The 19,609-nt window shown below is 37.4% G+C and overlaps 1 protein-coding gene across 1 annotated transcript; it reads right to left on the bottom strand.

The window, feature by feature from the left end:
- Window positions 1-1,729: 1,729 nt before the first annotated feature.
- tmem231 (transmembrane protein 231) lies at window positions 1,730-19,560 on the bottom strand. Its single transcript, XM_056452404.1, has 7 exons — window positions 19,048-19,560; window positions 18,807-18,973; window positions 17,069-17,197; window positions 10,764-10,907; window positions 10,394-10,475; window positions 7,288-7,393; window positions 1,730-2,222 (listed from the first exon to the last, which is right to left on the bottom strand). The coding sequence occupies exons 1-7, from the start codon at window positions 19,184-19,186 to the stop codon at window positions 2,060-2,062; spliced, it is 930 nt and encodes a 309-aa protein (XP_056308379.1). The 5' UTR covers window positions 19,187-19,560; the 3' UTR covers window positions 1,730-2,059.
- Between the last annotated feature and the right edge of the window lie 49 nt (window positions 19,561-19,609).

Consider the following 19,609-nt stretch of genomic DNA (forward strand, 5'->3'; position numbering starts at 1 on the left):
GGTTCATTCCCCTGTGGTGACCTCAGATTATTAAAGGGACTGAAACCAAAAAAAAATGAATGAATGAATTTAAAATATGCATTTTATTTTGTTAATATACTTTTTATTATCTGATTAATCAGGGTATTTTAAATTGATATAATTATTTATATATGGAGGACCAGGAGTGATACTTAAAAATTAATTTATTTAGTTTAATAATTCAAACATCATTGTTTTAAAAATAAATCATCTTAAAATGTGTAAATAAAAAAATGAATTTAAATTTAATTAAAACGTTGATTAATCAAACAATAAAAAGTACAATAGTAAATAATAATTTGTTTTGATTATATGCTTTTTATTATTATTAATAAAATAAATTAAGGGGGGTTCACCTTTATTGGAAAAGACAGTAGAGAGTATTGACAGGAAAGCATGGGGAGCAGAGAGAGGGGAAGGGTCAGCATAGGATCGCAAGGCGGGAATTGAACTCGAGTCGCCCTGAGCACCGGAGTGCATGTGTCGACGCACTAACCACTACACCACTGGCACCAACTGCTTTTTATCATTTGATTAATGAGCATTGAAACTAAGTAAACTATTTTACTTAATAATAATTAATAAATAGTTTTAAATTGATATATTACTTATATATATATTATTATTTTATATATTATTATATGTTCTTATTAATTATTATATTATTTTAATGTATAGTTTAATTGGTTTATTAAATGACATTTTAAACACAAACTAAATACATTTATATGTATTAATTTGTCTCATTAAAGGGGATTTACTATCTATGTTTTTAAAACTAAATTAATTAAGCATTTATTTATTTATACATTTAAAAGCGATTTTTAAATGCACTGTTTTATTGCTTTGTTTACATTTAAAACACTAATTAAATAGCAACATTTAAATGTGATTTATTTATATAAAACTTTAAGCTTTAATTCAGCGGTGCCAAAACTTTTATCGTATGGAGGGCCAATAACCAAATATCATTGAGAGCTGTGGCCCAAAGGTAAATATACTAAACTATTTTACATTAAAGTTGCCATGGGTAATTTCCTAATTTATTTCATAATATTTCCAAATAAATAGAAAACATTACTTTAAACTGTATTATCTAATGCAAATAACTTTTAAAATGACAACTTATAGCAATAAAAAACAAACAATCACATTTATCACACAATGGAGTTCAATGCTGAATACACTGGATAAGCAGAATTTGCCTTTGACCTGATTTGCTCACCGAAGTCTGCATTGTCGGGTTGCAGTAAATCAAAGTTTACCACGGGCCAACTTTGACCCGCGGGCCCTAGTTAGGGCATCTCTGCTTTAATTAATAAACTGATCATTTTATTCTACATTTTAATTTTAAGCGCCGCTCCTGGTGCTCCATAAATGACAACATTCATTAATTCATTTTCCTTCGGCTTAGTCCCTTTATTCATCAGGGGTCACCACAGCGGAATGAACCGCCAACTTATTCAGCATATGTTTTACGCAGTGGATGCTCTTCCAGCTGCAACCCAGTACTAGGAACCACCCATACACACTCGCATTCACACACACTCATACACTACGGACAATTTAGCTTACCCAATTCACCTGTACCGCATGTGTTTGGACTTGTGGGGGAAACCGGAGCACCTGGAGGAAACCAACGCCAACACATGAGCATATCGTTTCCAAAAATATATAAATAAATAAAAATAAAGTCATTTTATTTCTTTAAAGTATTTATTTCTTTTAAAGTCTTTAAAGTCATTTTTATGCAATCATAAAAAACTAATTAATATTAAAATAAGATGTTGACTATGACAGTTTTATACATCTCTACACTTTCCCACTAATGTCACACAGCAAACATTATCTTGCACAATAAGTGGTTGAACTCGAAACATCCTGAAACCAGAAAAACTGGAGATTACACATGCATGCTGTTGGGAATTTCATACCAATGTACTGAAAACTGAACTATAAATAGAAACAACTCTGATAATTCTACATTATATATAAATTAATGAAAGAAAACACACACACACAGGAAAAACCGGGGGTCTCAGGATCTGTGCTGTTTAAACGGTGGTATGGTGATGGTGGGTAAAACCTGGTTTTGAAAGATGAACGTCTGAATGTGCTGGAAAACCCACAGAAAGATGAGCAGGACGCTGACATACTGGATCCAGGCGAACTTTATGGTTTCCCAGAAGCCCGGCCGATAAGTAGAAAAAGACGGTCAAGGAAATTGAATCTCGGCTGATGAAATGAAACATGAATGGACAATCGAGGAATGCAGAGAATTCAGGAAGTGACTTTCACAGCTGAAAATCACTTCATGTGCTCGTGAGTGGGAGAAATTGTAAAAAAGAAAAGAATACTGCTACAATTTCCTGTCATGTGTTTCAGATCAGTGTGTAGTTTTATGAAAGCGTATTGTTGGTATCAGGATTTTGTCGTAGACCAGATGGTTGATTTTAGTAACTGAGAATGATACGATACAAATATGAATATCAAGTATTCATTCATTCCTTTTCAGCTTAGTTCCTTTATTATTCCGGGGTCGCCACAGCGGAATGAACCGCCAACTTATCCAGCATATGTTTTACACAGCGGATGCCCTTCCAGCTGCAACCCATCACTGGGAAACATCCATACACACTCATTCATACTCAAACACTATGGACAATTTTAGCTTACCCAATTCACCTATACCACATGTTTTTGGACATGGTGAGGGAAACCGGAGCACCCGAGGAAACCAACGCAAACACGGGGAGAACTGACCCGACTGGGGCTGGAACCAGCGACCGTCTTACTGTGAGGCGATTGTGCTACCTACTGCCACCATGCTGCCTCATATCAAGTGTCAACACAATACAGTGTCATTTTACAGCAAATAAAAATTAAGGGCGACACGACGGCCGTGTTAGTGCGGGTTTCCTCCGGGTGCTCCGGTTTCCCCAACAGTCCAAACACATGCGCTTTAGGTGAATTAAGTAAGCCGTAGTGTGTGAATGTGAATGTGAGAGTGTAAGTGTTTCCCAGTACTGGGTTGCAGCCGGAAGGGCATCCGCTGTGTAAAACATGTACCGGATAAGTTGGCGGTTCATTCCACTGTGGCGACCCCAGATGAATAAAGGGACTAAACCAAAGAAAGACGAATGAATAAATAAACGTTTACTTATTGTTTGATGCACTGAAATAAGTATGTTGCTTTATATTTACATAAATCTCCCTCAATGGCACATTATTTCACTAATATTGACTGAAAACATTTGAGACTTGATATGATACGTGTTCTCTATATATAAAAACACCTCTGTGCAAATTTTATTTGATATAGACACCAAAATTAGACGTCTTATCTTTCACCCTGAAATGTTGATTTTGTCATCGTTTCCTCGCCCTCATGACATTCCAAAATAGAATGACGTTTTCTTTCATGTTCGTTACAGCTCAACATTCTTCACATTACTTCTTTTGTGCTCAACAGAAGGAAATGACATCATTTTAGGGTAAATCTTTCCATTAATACGCATATTCATGATTCATAACACTATTTTTATCACTGTATGTACATTGCATATTTTCATTGCTTTATAAAGTAATATTGTCATTGTTTCACCCAAAATAAACGAGTTGTGCCTCACGACGACACACGATAATAAACGCTGTCATGCGATCTTGTGTTTGGATACCTGATGTCTGCTCTGGAAGTCATTTTTAACTGAATAATTTTGATGACAACGGCATTTCAGAATGATTAAATCAGCCTTTGAGATGCCGTGATTAAGGTTGAGCTGCTAGTTAATCCAGTTATCTGATCACATGATCAGCTGAGGCAAACCTACATGATGTTTTTGTTGTACAATAAGAAATTTTGGAGATAAGTGTGTTTAAATCATATCAGATTTACCATGGTTTACTTTGTGCATTTTAATATTTATTCCGGGTGACACGGTGGCTCAGTGGTTAGCACTGCCAACTCACAGCAAGAAGGTTGCTGGTTTGAGTCCCAGCTAGCATTTCAATGTGGAGTTTGCATGTTCTCCCTGTGTTGGCGTGGGTTTTCTTCGGGTGCTCCGGTTTCCCCCAGTCCAAACACATGCGCTATAGGAGAATTAAATAAACTAAATTGGCTATAATGTATGAGTTTATGTGTGAATGAGTGTGTATGGGTGTTTCCCAGTACTGGGTTGTGGCTCTGAGGGAATCCGCTGTGAAAAACATATGCTGGATAAGTTGGCGGTTCATTCCGCTGTGGTGATCCTTGATAAATAAAGGGATAAACCAAAGGACAAGGGATAAATGAATATTATTTAATCCCATTATGGCATTTTCATCCAGCTGTTTTATTTATATGGAGTATTCTAAACATTTTTATCATTCATCCAAAAATCGTGTTCCTGTGTCACTCATGTGTGACCTCAGCTATTCTCTTTCAGTTTCTTTTAAAGAAATGCTCCACATTTCTTTAGAAACAGGCTAATTTTACAACTCACCTAGAGGTAAACAGTTGAGTTTTACCATTTGTTAATCTATTCAGCAGATCTCTGGAAGCACTTTTAGCTTAGCTTAGCATAGATCATCAAATCACATTAGACCATTAGCATCTTGTTTAAAAATTATACAAAGATTTGTATAATTAAATTTAGAAAATTGCAAATATTTCCTATTTAATGCTTGCCTATTTCGAATCAACCTTAAAGGGCACCTATGGTAAAACATCTACTTTTCAGGCTGTTTGGACAGACATATGTGCATGTATGGTGTATAGACCGTCATATTGGGGTGATATAAACACACCCAGTGCTTTTTTTTAAATTTAACAACATAAAAAACGGTGGACCAATTGGAGCTGTTTTCAAACCGACCGCTACTTGACTTAGGAGAGCGGTCCCCCCGCCCACCAATATTGATTGACAGGCGCGTCATCATATCCTCAGTTTGTTGATTCACGTCCGCCATTTTCAGCCTGAGTCGAAGCGATATCACTAAGGAACACGCTAGCTCTATTTTTAGATGCAAGGCTCATTGGGCTCAACACAAGATCAATATTCTCCACATTATCGCTCTAATCGGAATTATTGGTTGTATCTTTAGGTAGGTTTGCAAACATGTGTACTTCTCATTGAGTCTACCTTATACTTCAGCCGTTTGCATTTCTCGCGATCCCAGAAGCTCCCTGTGATTTTAACTAGCATGCGTTTTAGAGTTCTAAACATTGGTTTCTATCAGGGTACACTCAAGTCGACGGCTGGGCGCTGTGGAGCGCTGCAGAAACCTATGTTTAGAATTCAAAAATGCGTGGCGCGACGATTCGGGACACTTCATGTTTCTGCCGCGCCACAGAGAGTGTCTGGTGTGCCGTGTCGCGGCTTCGAGCGGCGCATCCGGTGCCTCAGTCAAAGTTAATTCAGTGTGTGTGGTTATTAGTTTCTGTGTACAAGCTCAGCACTTGAAACTAGCACACAGTTGGCTGTAAAACTGTACAAAGACACAAATGATTTTGTACTCTCTGCTTGGTCTGTGTCCGAGTCGTACATGTACGACTGAATGCTGATCCTCTCTCTCCTTCTCCGTCTGCCTGTCAGACTCTTTTGCAAACACAGAGCGGGTGAGCTCATGGCCCCGCCCCCTTGTTACGTTGGCGGGAAGCCGCAACTAATCTACATGTGAAGCAACACACCCATAAATCAGCGAACTGTGGACACGCCCCCAACATGACACTTTTAACACATTATAATAAAAAAATCTGAATTGTGTTTTAAACTGAACCTAAACTGGCACACTCAGAAGAACCATAATATTAATATTAAATCATAAAAAAGAGGTAAACTATGGGCCCTTTAATAACCTTAATAAACTACACTGAACTAAACTGATATTCAACTGGACTGACACAGTTTCAATTTACTACAACTTCTATGTTAAGCTGAACTACACTGTTCCTATTTACTGTGACCTTTTATGTGAAGCTGCTTTGACACAATCTACATTGTATAAGCGCTATACAAATAAAGGTGAATTGAATTGAATTGAACTGCTTTTGAATCTACAATGTAAACGCGCTAGAGAAATAAAGAAAGATAAAGTTGTAGTTACATCGTGGAAAACCTATGAAAAGTGAGAAGTTATGAAAAGCTGTTTACTAGGTCGATATGGCAAGGAATCATACTCTCTTTCTGACGTAAAAACCAAGGAACATTGCTGACGTACATTGCTGACGTCTTTAATTTTCAATCAGTCTTAGTACACAACGTAACTACAGAAGAGTCCAGCTTTAAGTAGGAAAATTATCGCTTTTTTTGAAATTGAGTCAAATGCTATCCGATTCAATGAACTATCCTAAGCTAAGCTAAGGTAAAAGTGCTCCCGCCAGACAGAGAGACCGGCAGACAGTGTTGCCAGATATAGCTGACTTTTTCCAGCCCAAAAGCTGTCCAAAACCCATCAAAACGTCCAAAATATTAGATCAATATTTTTTTATTTTAATTATTTAAATAGAAATTAACCTAGTTACTTTAACTGTCATAATTTTAACCATACAGCAACCACCACCAGCAGTCACAAAACCCCCAACATAACCAGATCACATCGAAACATATCTCCCACACACTTTGTGTAGATTACACTACCCTTTAGAGCAGTGTTTCTCAACCCTGTTCCTGGAGGCACACCAACAGTACATATTTTGGATGTCTCCCTTTTCTGACCCATAACTTCAGGTGTTGGAGTCTCTTCTGGTGTTATGATGAGTTGATTCAGGTGTGTTTGATTAGGGAGAGGTTGAAAATGTGTACTGTTGGTGTGCCTTCAGGAACAGGGTTGAGAAACACTGCATTAGAGTATGTTTTACCTTCGAAATGAGGTATAAATTCACCCTACTTGGCGTTTAAAATTAGTTTGAACATAATTAGGTGCTGCTTCAGTCAGATTTTGATGCAAATCTCCTCTTGTGGGTGGGCTTACACGGTTTGCACTATGCACTGGTCACTACTAACTGAATGGAATAGGAGCACACCGTTATGTTGTGTTGAATAAACTGCATATAAAAGTTTAGTGTCAAAACGGCCCATTTTTACCCTCACAATCACATTCAAAACCGTCCAATCTGGCTTTAATTTTCCGAATACTATATTTTCATTGCTCTTAGGATGAACAAGGCATCTATTTTTAATATAATTTAATATAATATATTTAATATAACAGAATGAAAGGTATGCGGCTCTAAATATTCTGAATGAAATGTTCATAAATGGCGCACAGTGAGCTTGTAAAGGATATGAAATCGTCTCTTCTGGATAGTTGATCTGTGCGCTGATCTGGAAAGGAGCGTTTGCGGCTCTGCCCGCCGTCCACACGGGAATGACCCCGGAGAGATGCGTCGTCACTGAGAGGGAAACATGAACAGAGAGTGATGGAAAAATGTGGAACTATCATGGAAAAGTTTGCATCCCTGTATATCCATCATAAACATGCAACATGCATGTCTATCAGATGCACAAGCTCCCAGAGAACAGTTTGTTCTGCATAAGAAAAAGTTATCTCAGCATAAATAATTGCACTGCACAGCTAATAATAAAGCTATCTCCATAAAATCCCTGATCTAATCTAAACGACTAACGAACTTTAAAAAAAAAACATGTCTCATAAGCAATTATTCCATGGTCTGTTGAAATGCTTGATGCCGATTGGCTGGAAGGTGTGCAATAAAATTGTTTAATGCACAGATAGTTTTGCTCAGTTTGTGACAGTCATTAGCTAAAAAGGCATAACGGCTAATGCTAATGCTTCCGTTTGTATTTTAAACTGTACATAAAAACAGGCTCCGCCCCCAAGTGAGCGGTCATGTTTCAGTTTGACTAAATAACTGCACTTTTATGCACAAATCACAGTTTAAACACAGTTGTGTTGCAACAGTGTGTGAATATAACCATGTTCTAATGGTAAAAAATTATTAATTAAATTTTTTATAATCACACTTGATAAAAAGTCTGCAGAAAAAATTTTTTTCAGGGTTTTCACCTTTTAATTGATAGGACAATAGAGTTTTGACATGAAAGTGTGGGGAGCAAAGAAAGGGTAAGGATCGGCATAGGATCACGAGGCGGGAATCGAACTCGGGTCACCGTGAGCACCAGAGTTCATGTGTCGACGAACAAATCACTACACCAATGGCGCCGACTGCAGAAACAATTTGATTGACATTCTCCCTTTATACGCGTCATCAGAGGGGGAAAGCCCCACCCACTAGTGACCATCTCTCCCTCATTAGCATAAGACTTTACACTGATACGTTTTAGTTTTAAAACGCACAAGTTTTGCTACGGTTACGCCATCCGTCGACACTACGCCAGGGTTTTCAAGAGCCGAAAACTGAGCTTTTTGACAATGCTGAAGAGAAGAGGGCGTTATTATTTTAAAACACTGCTGCTCCGTGTGGATGGGGGAAAATGGAGACATCTTAAAATGGAGGCAGGGCTGCAGACGTTCGCCTCTAAATGGAGGTTTTTCCTCAATATTAAGTAGCCTACACACAGTTCAGTCTTGCATCCTCTCCTTGTAAGTTCAGACTTTAATGTTCATTGAAAATAGAAACAAACCCTCTCTTTTGCTGAATATCAGTTTTAATAATCAATAATGGCCATTATGAAAGTATAACGAACAATAAGTTTATACAATACAGGGAATAGAGGCAATTAGTCAAATGTGCAGAATCAGAACATAACACGTTACCTGAGAATAAGTAATAGATTCAAAAGACCAAAGTCGGGGAATATGTTGTCAGATTTAGACGACAAGATGAATTAAATATCACGTTTAAAAAATATAGTGAGATTAGATCCAGCGGTAGATCCTTGATGAACAGTCCGATGTGCACAGCTCTTATCTGGGTGCATGCCAGAGTGTGTGTGGTCACGTGATGTGCGTTTTCAGTAGTATAGTGTGGACGGAGAGTTGTTCAGAAACGCTGGGTGAAACGCCAATGTGGACGCTGATCGTTTTCATTCTAAAATGCTGTTTTAAATCCAAAATGTATTAGTATAAATGGGGCCTGAGTCCTGTTTTTGAATCTGCCACTATGCTGGCACACAGGCATTTGTAGCTCCGCCCTCTGAATTTGAATTTAAAGCAACAGTCACCAAAATGGCACAATTAGAATCAAAGCCTAAAAGGATCAGTTTTAAAAAGTGAGATCACGACACCATCCTCGTTTATGGCCGTTCTACATATTACCATCCTCTGGATAATGATCGTCAGATCACGCTGCTCTTCTGAAGTAATCCACAACTTGGTCTTGATGGCTAATCTCCTTCAGAAATGACAGTGACTCTTTGTTTACAAGTTTGTGGGCGTTTGAGTAGATGCTGTCATGTGATGTGCGTTTGACAGGACTGTGCGTCGCGTTAGTTTCATACAGATTACAAAAACAAACAACTTTTGTTTTCAAGTGCACTTGGTTCATTTAAAAGTAGACATGTTAAGCTTTATGAGGATATATTTATTATGTCAGTGAAGCAAGTATTCGCTGAAATTCCAGTGCATTTGTTGACCACCAAACTTGTTATAAAAGCTCATGTCTGGTCCGAGCTTTCCCCCCAGAGAAATGTCAGTCTATTGACCTTATTCTTCAATGTGGAAGTGCGCGCGTTTTTGCGATTGTTTTAGAACTTCCGACTCAGCTGCCTATGGGAGAAATGACTAGGAATAATAAACAGCAAAAAACTACTTACTCTACAAACAAGTCTTTGCATTTGAATACAGACAAAGTAAAATAATATAATAATAAAATATCAGTTTGCAACACCAAGCAGCAAAACGAGCTGTTTTTAACGTTTAAAAATGAATGGAAGTGAATGAGACCGGAAGTTTCGAGCTAAAATTATTCAAATGGCTGCGCCCACTCGTACACAGAGAATAAGGTGAATGGGGATTGCTGATTGGCTCCGGTACTAGTAGGTGGGGCTTCATTCCCCATTTTGACTGTTACACATTCAAAAGTATACAAGTGACAAGTCTTGTGTATTTTATAGTCTTTGTCGATAATTAAACTGTATGAATTTGTGACAAGTGATTCCATAATACTTAGCTATTCTTGGTAAAGCGCCAATATACGTCATATATATAATTCAATATAAAGTTTATAACACACAAGGATATTATAAAAATGACATGAACACACAGTGCATGAAATATGAAATGTTACGGCATTTGCTTGACAGGAATCTCTATTGAGCTGAAGTGCTTTCACTTATTAAACTGGGACAATCTGCGTGTTTTCATAAAGCAACATCAGGTCTGCATTCAATATTACAACCTCTAAAGTTTGACTATTGCACTTTCATGCCTAAGAGCAATAAATAAAACTTGAATTTGTATGTAATCTTACAGTTCCTCTGCTGATAGAGTCTTATGATGTTGGCCAGGTCGTATGTACTCGCAAATGGACTGGATCCATCAATCATTGACACCTAGAAATGAAAGAGGAAACAAAATTAAAAATAAAAATGACTTTACATAAACACAGTCACCTTGCAAATGCCTTCCTGATGATTTTCATCACTAATTTTAATGATAGTTTTCCAGTTGACATACATTTAGCATTACTCTGGCAGTGCGGGTCAAACCAGTTCAGTATCAAAGTATCATTTCCTGCCACGGTTGATTCTCCAGATTCATTTGTATTTGAAAAGTATGTCATCCGCCGCCGAGCTTTAAAAGCAACAGCGCAATGCTTGAGATGATTCAGATGCACTCACGTTGTAGGTACTGTGTAAACCTCTGTGAGGAAGAGGAGTTCGCTGGTTCAGCTTCAGGTCTCCGCAGATGAAGAGCTGAGAGCCGGGGACAGGAGACGAGTGCTGTATGAAGGCCAGCGTCTGCATCACCACAGTCGACATTCGCTGGGAAATACACACAGAAAAATGTGGGGGAAAAGTCAGGACACCCTGTTAAAATTTAAATACTTTCCATATCAGGATTCATCCAAGTTATCTAATCATTGGGGGGGTCTTACAATCGTGGAAATACACCCTCAGATGAAGGTAAAGTGGAGCTATTATGCAAAAATTACTTTTATAAGGCTTTAATAAAACACAATTGTGTGGCGTCAGTGTGTCAATAAAACCAGCATCTAATGGTAAAAATGTATTAACTCCATCTTTTATAATCACACTTGATTAAAACAGTCTGCAGGAACACTTTGACTGACATTCTCCCTTTGTACGTGTCATCAGAGGAAGAAAGCCCCGCCCACTAGTGACCATCTCTCCCTCATTAGTATAGGACGTTAGTCTTGATTTTGAATCTGCCACTATGCTGACACACAGGCATTTGTAGCTCCGCCCACTTTTAAAAAGAGCACAATCTCATTTGCATTTAAAGCGACAGTCACCAAAACGCCACAATAAGGATCAAGGCCTAAAAGGGTCAGTTTAAAGTGTTATAAAACATTATTTGTGGGATATTTTGAGCTGAAACGTCACACACACACACACACACACTTTAAAAAAGGGGCATAATAGGTCTCCTTAAACCCAGGAGAATTATTTATATAACTACAACAACCCAATTACTGTATAACAATAATCACTGTTTTTTTTTTTTACGTTACTGTGATGAATAGATTTAGGTAGATGTTATTAAAATATAATTTACTGGATAAATGAATTAATAATATAAATAATTGTTATTATAATTAGTGTTTTACATTACTGTGGGCAGTAGGGTTGGGGTAGACGTTAACAAAATACAATTGGAAATGGTGTTAGTGAGGCCAGCAGGGGGCACTCAACCTGCGGTCTGTGAGAGTCGTAATGCCCCAGTAAAAGTAAAGGAGACACTATACTGCCAGGGAGCACTGTCTTTCGGATGAGACGTTAAACCGTGGTCCTGACTCTCTGTGGTCGTTAAAAATCCCATGGGACTTTTTGTAAAAGAGCAGGGGTGTAACATCGGTGTCCTGGCAAAATACCCTCCATTGGCCCTTACAGATCATGACCTCCTAATCATCCCCATCCACTGAATTGGCCCCAACATCATCTCTCCACTACACCTACAGCTGGTGTGTGGTGAGCGCACTGGCGCCGTTGTCCGGTGGCTGCCGTCACATCATCCAAGTGGATGCTGCACACTGGTGGTGGTGAGGAGAGACACCTCTTTTGATTGTGAAGCGCTTTGGGTGTATGGGCATACATGAGAAATGCGCTGTATAAATACACATTACATTACAATTAATGGCTAATTTAATAAATAAAACTAAAATAGATCTCGATCATCAGAACTGGTGATCAGCAGACGTTTAATCACCATGTTAGTCTGGAGCTTCAAGTGTGTGTGAACACACTCATCCTGCAGCTAAAGCAGAGTCTTAAAATTATCGCAAACAGCAGCAAATCTACAACAGCAAACAAAACAGTCTAAAGCTCATCCTTAAATGCTGTAAAATGATCTCCTCCACAATGATCTGAGAGATTGAGAAACCGAAAATGATCAATTAAAAGGGATAGTTCACCCAAAAAAGAAAATTCTGCCATCATTTACTCACCAAACCTGTTTGAGTTTCTGTGTTCTGTTGATATAGCCAATGGTAGGTAATGACTTCATACTACTTTTTTCCTACTGTGTAAGCCAAGGGTTACAGGTTTTTCAGCGTTCTTCAAAATATCATCTTTTGTGTTTAGCAGAATGAGGAAACTCTGTGGTTTGCGGATGAATAATAGTGAGAAAATGTTCATTTTGGGTGAACTATTCCTTTAAGTTATTACTGCTGAAAGTGGATCTGCAGGCACCTGAATCATAGACTGTCGTCTGTCCTCACAGCTTTATTTTTGTTCAATAAATACTAATAGATTGAGATGCCATGATCTGTTGAGGATCTGTCTTCCAAATTTTAAAGCCAGACAAGGATAATATTGTTTATTATGTCCCAATATGGATATCAATTAAATTCAATAGGGTGTTCTAACTTTTTCACATGACTGTAAGCACACGAATACTGAGCCTGTTTCCGTCAGGTAATGCATTAAATGTAGTTTCAGTATTCTGCCGAGACCCATTTTCATTTCACCAGGTATTACCAAACATTCAGAGGCATCTCTTTTAACCAAGAGTTCGGGAATTGTTAAAACCTTTGCTGTGATTCACATCATTCTCTTGTTTTTCTGTAAGAAGTGTAATATGTTTGTTCATTGACTAGTAATCAAGTGTTGAACTGAGCGGTTTGAGATGTAGAAATACAGATATTAACCAAATAAAAGGATAGGGTCTTGAAAATACAAACATAGCTTTTACTAAGCTCATTTTAGAGTTAAACGGGTGAGCTTTACCATTTTTGAATCCATTCAGCTGATCTCAGTGTCTTGCAGGAGCACTATTAGCTTAGCATAGATCATTCAATCAGATTCGACCATTAGCATTTCTCTCAAAAATGACCAAAGAGTTTCAGATCTGTAGTTTTAGATCATGTACTAAGACTGACTGAAAATACAAAATTGGCCTTTTTCATTTTCTATCAGTCTTAGTACATGATGTAACTACTGAAGAGTCGATTGTTAAACGGGGAGAATATCGAAACTCTTTTTATACATTTTTGAATGAGATGCTAATGGTCTAATCGGATTCAATGATCTATGCTAAGCTAAGCTAAAGTGATTCCACCAGACCCTTAGACTGGCTGAATAAATTCAAAAATAGTAAAACTCAATTGTTAAACTCTTAGCCTGTTTTAATTACAAAGTGGAGTCATCCTGTAATAGCAGATAAATATTTGGTCAGCGGATACACTGGGGTTGCTTAGCTGGGGTTTTAAAGATGTCTAACATTTGGTAATATTTTAAATTCGACACCAAAAGAACCAAAATTTGAACTGAAATTATATTTGTTAATAACGCGATTGTTTTTTGTGTAGCTGCTATATAGCTAAAGAAAATAAGGAGATCAACTGATCTTTAAAACTGATCTGAATCAACAATGAGCCAAATAATGACATGATGATACACGTCTAAACACAACATCTCTGAACTGATGAACTTAATTGACCTTAACTGAACAGACCTGAGCTGTATAATGACACTATTGTTTTCAGACAGGTGACCTGGAGGACAAAACACCCTCTGAAGCACATTACGCAAGACCTGTCAATTTTCTGATTGTTTCCAACCACAAATATTTGACCTTTGACTGGACACTTGTTGAAATACTCAGTGGAAAATACCTGGGGGTTATTACAAAACTGATATTGTAATTAATGTCAATGACGTTAGCATATACTCTACCTAACAAAAGTCTTGTCTAAGTTTTAGGAACAACAAATAATAACTTGACTTCAAGTTGATTATTTGGTGTCAGAAGTGGCTTATATGAAAGGCAAAGTCCTCCAGATTACGCTTATTTTACCACAATAAAAGACGATCATGCCTTGATTATTGATGATTTCATTAGGACAGTAAGGTCTGACTTTTCTTAAACAAAAGTCACTGAACAGAAATAATGTCCAGTATAGAATATAAAGTCATGCTGCAGTGGAAACAGAATGAATATTGTGTCTGACTCCATCATGAGCTTGGAGGACTGCATCCATACATCTCTGCAATGACTTAAATCACTGACTAATAAAGTCATCTGGAATGGCAAAGAAAGCATTCTTGCAGGACTCCCAGAGTTCATCAAGAGTCTTTGGATTCATCTTCAACGCCTCCTCCATCTTACCCCAGATGTGCTCAATAATGTTCATTTCTGGTGACTGGGCTGGCCAATCCTGAAGCACCTTGACCTTCTTTGCTTTCAGGAACTTTGATGTGGAAGCTGAAGTATGAGAAGGAGCGCTATCCTGCTGAAGTTTTTGCCCTCTCCTGTGGTTTGTAATGTAATAGGCAGCACAAATGTCTTGATACCTCCTCAGGCTGTTGATGTTGCTGTCTACTCTGCAGATCTCTCGCATGCTCCCATACTGAATGTAACCCCAAACCATGATTTTTCCTTCACCAAACTTGACTGATATCTATGAGAATCTTGGGTCCATGCTGTTTCCAGTAGGTCTTCTGCAGTATTTGTAATGATTGGGATGGAGTTCAACAGATGATTCATGGAAGAAAAAAATAAAAAATAAAAATAAAATAAATAAATAAATAAATAAAATAAAAATAAAAATCGACCTTCTGCCACTTTTCCAAATGACCAATTAGAAGTGAGTTATTATTTGCTGCTCTGGGATCGACAATAAGACCTTTGTAAGGTAGTGTAGTATTTAAAATAGACTTTATAGTGAACTAATAAACTGTAATAAATAGCTTTTAGTAACTTTAATAATAATAAAAAAGATAATAATAAAAAAATACAAATACATCTGAACAAAGTAAGTTATGGGCATTTGTGATCTATAATTTGATCCATTTGAAATGGTTTTCGATGGGAAAATATAACTATTTAGCTTGGTGTGTTCAAATATTTGGTTGTCTATATAGTATGCAAGTTATCTATGAGGTGTGTGGTGAAATTGCTTTAATATCATTGGCTTATTACATTAGTAACGCTTAGTATAAATATGGAAAATATGAATGACACTCAGTGGAGGAAATGCTTGTTTTGCCCTCCAGGTACGCAGCGCTAGTTATGGAAATTTGTTTTAACATAAGGACATTTTGTTGAAGTATTATAAGTCATAAAACCAAAACCAGCATGAGGAGAATCAAAGCATTACCAACTTTGAACCCCAGAAAAAAAAAACATTTCTTGATTGTATTTTCACCTCAGCACAGTAATGATGAAACAAAAACCTGTTTACTTAAATCAAGTGACCCTACACGCTTCAAACCACTGATTCAAAACAAAACATGCATAAAGGTTTCCCACTTGTCTTCAGCAATGCAACTGGGGGTTCACTTACTTTTGCACACACACTAATTTCATCTTTCACCGTTTACTTGGCTACTCAAACATTATAGTGTTCGTTCTTACGTCATGATTTGGTCAGTTACCCATATGAGCAACCATATTGGCGATACTTGGATGTTAACATCAGAAATTGCATGGTTGATGTATAACTGACGGCAGCTCAGTGGTTAGCACTTTCACCTCACAGCAAGAAGGTCGATGGTTCGAGCCTTGGCTTGGGTAAGTTGGCATTTCAGAGTTTGCATATTCTCCCCGTGTTGGTGTTGGTTTCCTGCAGGTGTTCCGGTTTCCCCCACAGTCCAAACGCATGCGCTATAGGTGAATTGAATAAACTAAATTGTCTTAACTAAAGACTGTGTGAATGGGTGTTTTCCAATCCTGGGTTGTGGCTAGAAGGGCATCCACAGTGTAAAACATATTCTGAAATAGTGGGTGATTCATTCCGTGGCGACCTCTGAAACAGGGACTAAGCCAAAGGAAAATGAATGAATGAATGTATTACTGGATTTGCACTGAATCTGTGTTCTTCCTATTTTCTGCAGTCTAAACCACGATAAAAACCTTGTGAAAGCTTCTAATCATACAGAGAAGGACTTAATTTGATATATATTGATGAATTAAATTGAATAGGTGTGGTATTATTTAACAATATAGGCTAATATCTCACTTGCTTGGGCAGAAACTATAAGAACGAGCACGAATGTTGCCAAGACTCTTGCTCTGGAAATACTGGTTCAGTGTGGCCACAAACATCTTTTGTTCTGCAGTTATTTTTTCAGCTTGACGTTATAACTTTTGGCAGTCTATAGCACTCTAAATGCCTTTTGTGACGTCTGAGCGAATAGCAAAGGCCAAAACATGACAATAACTCATCATTTTCAGCAGCAATAATAACTTTAATGTGCGAGTTTGGTTCAATTCAGTGACATTGTTTACATTTTGTGCCTCTAATAGAGCCGTCTCTCTAATTGAATCACTCTATTTCCTCCTAAGTATTTGTTTACTCAAGTTCACACAATATACTATTATTAACCACCTTGGAATTCACAGTAGGAGTAAACCTGTTTTTTTTTACCAAGTGTTAAAAATCCCTATGAAGAAAACGAATGTAGGTTTTACTTCCAGGGCTGACTGTAAGGTGAGATGGAAATGAATTGGACTGAATACGCACAAACAGCTGGTATGAGAAGGTGAGGAGGAGCTGAACGCTGAACATCTGCTCTGCTGGTTTGAGCGGGACGCTGATCTGGAGCAGGAGGACGTCAGACTTCCCATCCTGGTTCTTGTCCTCCTCCTGGGCCTGAATAATGAACAAATCAGTCTTTTAATTTCTACGTTTACATTTTAATTATGCTCCTTTTTACAAGATGTAAAATAAGTCTCTGATGTCTCTAGAGTGTGTGTGTGTGTGTGTGTGTGTGTGTGTGTGTGAGAAGTTTCAGCTCTAAATACCACAAAATCAATATTTTGTAACTCGTTAACTGCCCCTTTTAGGTTTGATCCTAATTGTGGCATTTTGTTGTCGCTTTAAATGCAAATGAGGTTGTGCTCTTTTTAAAAGAGGGCGTAGCTGTAAATGCCTGTGTGTCAGCATAGTGGCAGATTCAAAAATAAGACTAACGTTTTATGCTAATGAGGGAGAGATTGTAACTAGTGGGCGGGGTCTTTCCACTTTGATGACACGTACACGATGGGCTGCAGCTGGAAGGGCATCCACTGCGTAAAACATATGCTGGATAAGTTGGTGGTTCATTACGCTGTGGTGACCCCAGATAAAAGGGACTAAGCTGAAAAGAAAATGAATGAAAGGTCCCCTTTAAAGACAAAGTTACTGTGTTTGACATTTTAAATGATAATATATTTCACATACAAGTATTTTGTTTGTTTTATTTATTATTTTAGGTTACATTTATTTCCAAATAACAAATAATTTTAGTTTAAGCACATATTTTGGCAATTTGACTGTCTATATTTTATAAAAATGGGTTGTTGAAAAGGAGAAAATATTCAAAAGTGTTTTTTAAAACACATTTTAGTATCACTTACTATATGCATACACATTTCTCAGTATTTACACACAAAAAAAATCTCTTCTATGCACACAAACACTCCCAACAGTACATATTTCTTTAATTTTATATATTTAAGAGAAAAATGAGAGAGAATTTGCTTCCGAAGTCAAACCTGAGGTGCCAAAATGGTGGCAAATTTGATGAATAAATAGTTAGTTACAATTTCTAAACCTTGAAAAACAAAAATAACACCTGTTAACAGGATATATGTGTGTGTTTTGCTCACAAGACACTGATTAATCATTGACGTTTTAATGGGTTTCAGTAGGGACATTTATGAAAGGAAATGAGGGTAAAATATTAAAATTAAACCGTTTTAGCAAAACATTAGCGGTCTGCTTTTAGATGACTAAATTTGATGACCTGTTAAATCATTACAAACTAGCTGCTGACAAACGCTTAGACTCTAGTGAATTGAAAGATTAGAGTAGATCAGGGTACAAAGATCTAAAAGTACAATTAAGTTTAAATACATGGAAATAATCCTTTAATGCTGTAATTAGTATTAGCACACTGTGATCTTGGAGTAGAGTCTTTTAACATGTCCTGTAATTCCTGTTCTAAATATGCCTGGCGAGATTGTTTGGTATATAAACTATTGTTACACTGAATGGTGTTTTGATGGGTGTCACTGAAATATAGATAATCTGGTAATCTAGATTTTGTCATTGAAAAGAAGGTGTGTGCGTCAAGATCAGGTTTGATATGTCTTTGAAATCTGGAAATAAACAAAAGTAAGATGAATAACTTGATACAGGACAGGAGAACTTCATATTTTCAAATGCTGATTTCACTTTTTGGACATTTGGGTGTTGACTTCACGAGTTTTGTACTTACAGAGATTTCTGGGATGCGTAAATTGTCTCCAATCAGTCGATTAAAGTTGGGAAATGTGCTCCATGCTACATAACTGCCTGCAGTATCTGTTACACCGAGCAAAATCAGGTCATACTGGAATTTAACGACGGGCTGCTCTTCATATGAGCTCCTCTTCAGCCAGAAACCTGCAACAAAAACACACTTTGCTTAATCTCATGTCTGACATTCGATCCTCATTTGCAAATAAAATAACACTTACCTTGACTTCTGTAAGCCACCAGAAGAGGTGAAATATAAGTGAGGCATAAAACCACACAGACAAACAGCGTAGCTCGCGTGCAAACGCAAGTCCTGTACCTTATTAAAGCGGGATGCGCGTAAACGTCATAAAACGCCATTATGCGTTATTAATATTGGAGTAAGGTTAAATATAAACTCATATCCAACACCATTTAAACTCGGGTATATCGTGTAATATGTGTACTAACAACATTCAAACACAAAACTAAAGGCTCAAACTTAAACTAAAGATTAATAAATCCTGCAAATAAACAAACACGCGCGCTGGTTGTAGTTCCGGTTGTGTAGCGTCGTTTTCTCACCATAGCAACAGCTAGAAACGCTTCAGTGCGTGAACAATAGGATTATTAGTCTAACTTTAATTTAAAACAAAGAAAATGTAGTGTAATAACATAGTTAATACCACTCTAAATATATATTTGCTTCAGATATTTATGAAATTGTGTATAAGAACCCCCGAATTGGCTAAATGGTACGGCTCCGCCTTGACGTCAGCTTCTCGGACGCAGCGGGCTGTACGC

This window comes from Danio aesculapii, chromosome 25 (genome assembly GCF_903798145.1).
Source record: "Danio aesculapii chromosome 25, fDanAes4.1, whole genome shotgun sequence".
Lineage (NCBI taxonomy): Eukaryota > Metazoa > Chordata > Actinopteri > Cypriniformes > Danionidae > Danio > Danio aesculapii.

What these genes read in the sequence shown, in the direction of transcription:
- tmem231 (XM_056452404.1), bottom strand. Translation starts at nt 19,186, where the DNA reads ATGGCGTTTTATGACGTTTACGCGCATCCCGCTTTAATAAGGTACAGG. An exon ending in GGTGGCTTACAGAAGTCAAG is followed by an intron (nt 18,974 to 19,047) that starts GTAAGTGTTATT and finishes TTTTTGTTGCAG; the next exon opens with GTTTCTGGCTGAAGAGGAGC. An exon ending in TACGCATCCCAGAAATCTCT is followed by an intron (nt 17,198 to 18,806) that starts GTAAGTACAAAA and finishes TTCATTATTCAG; the next exon opens with GCCCAGGAGGAGGACAAGAA.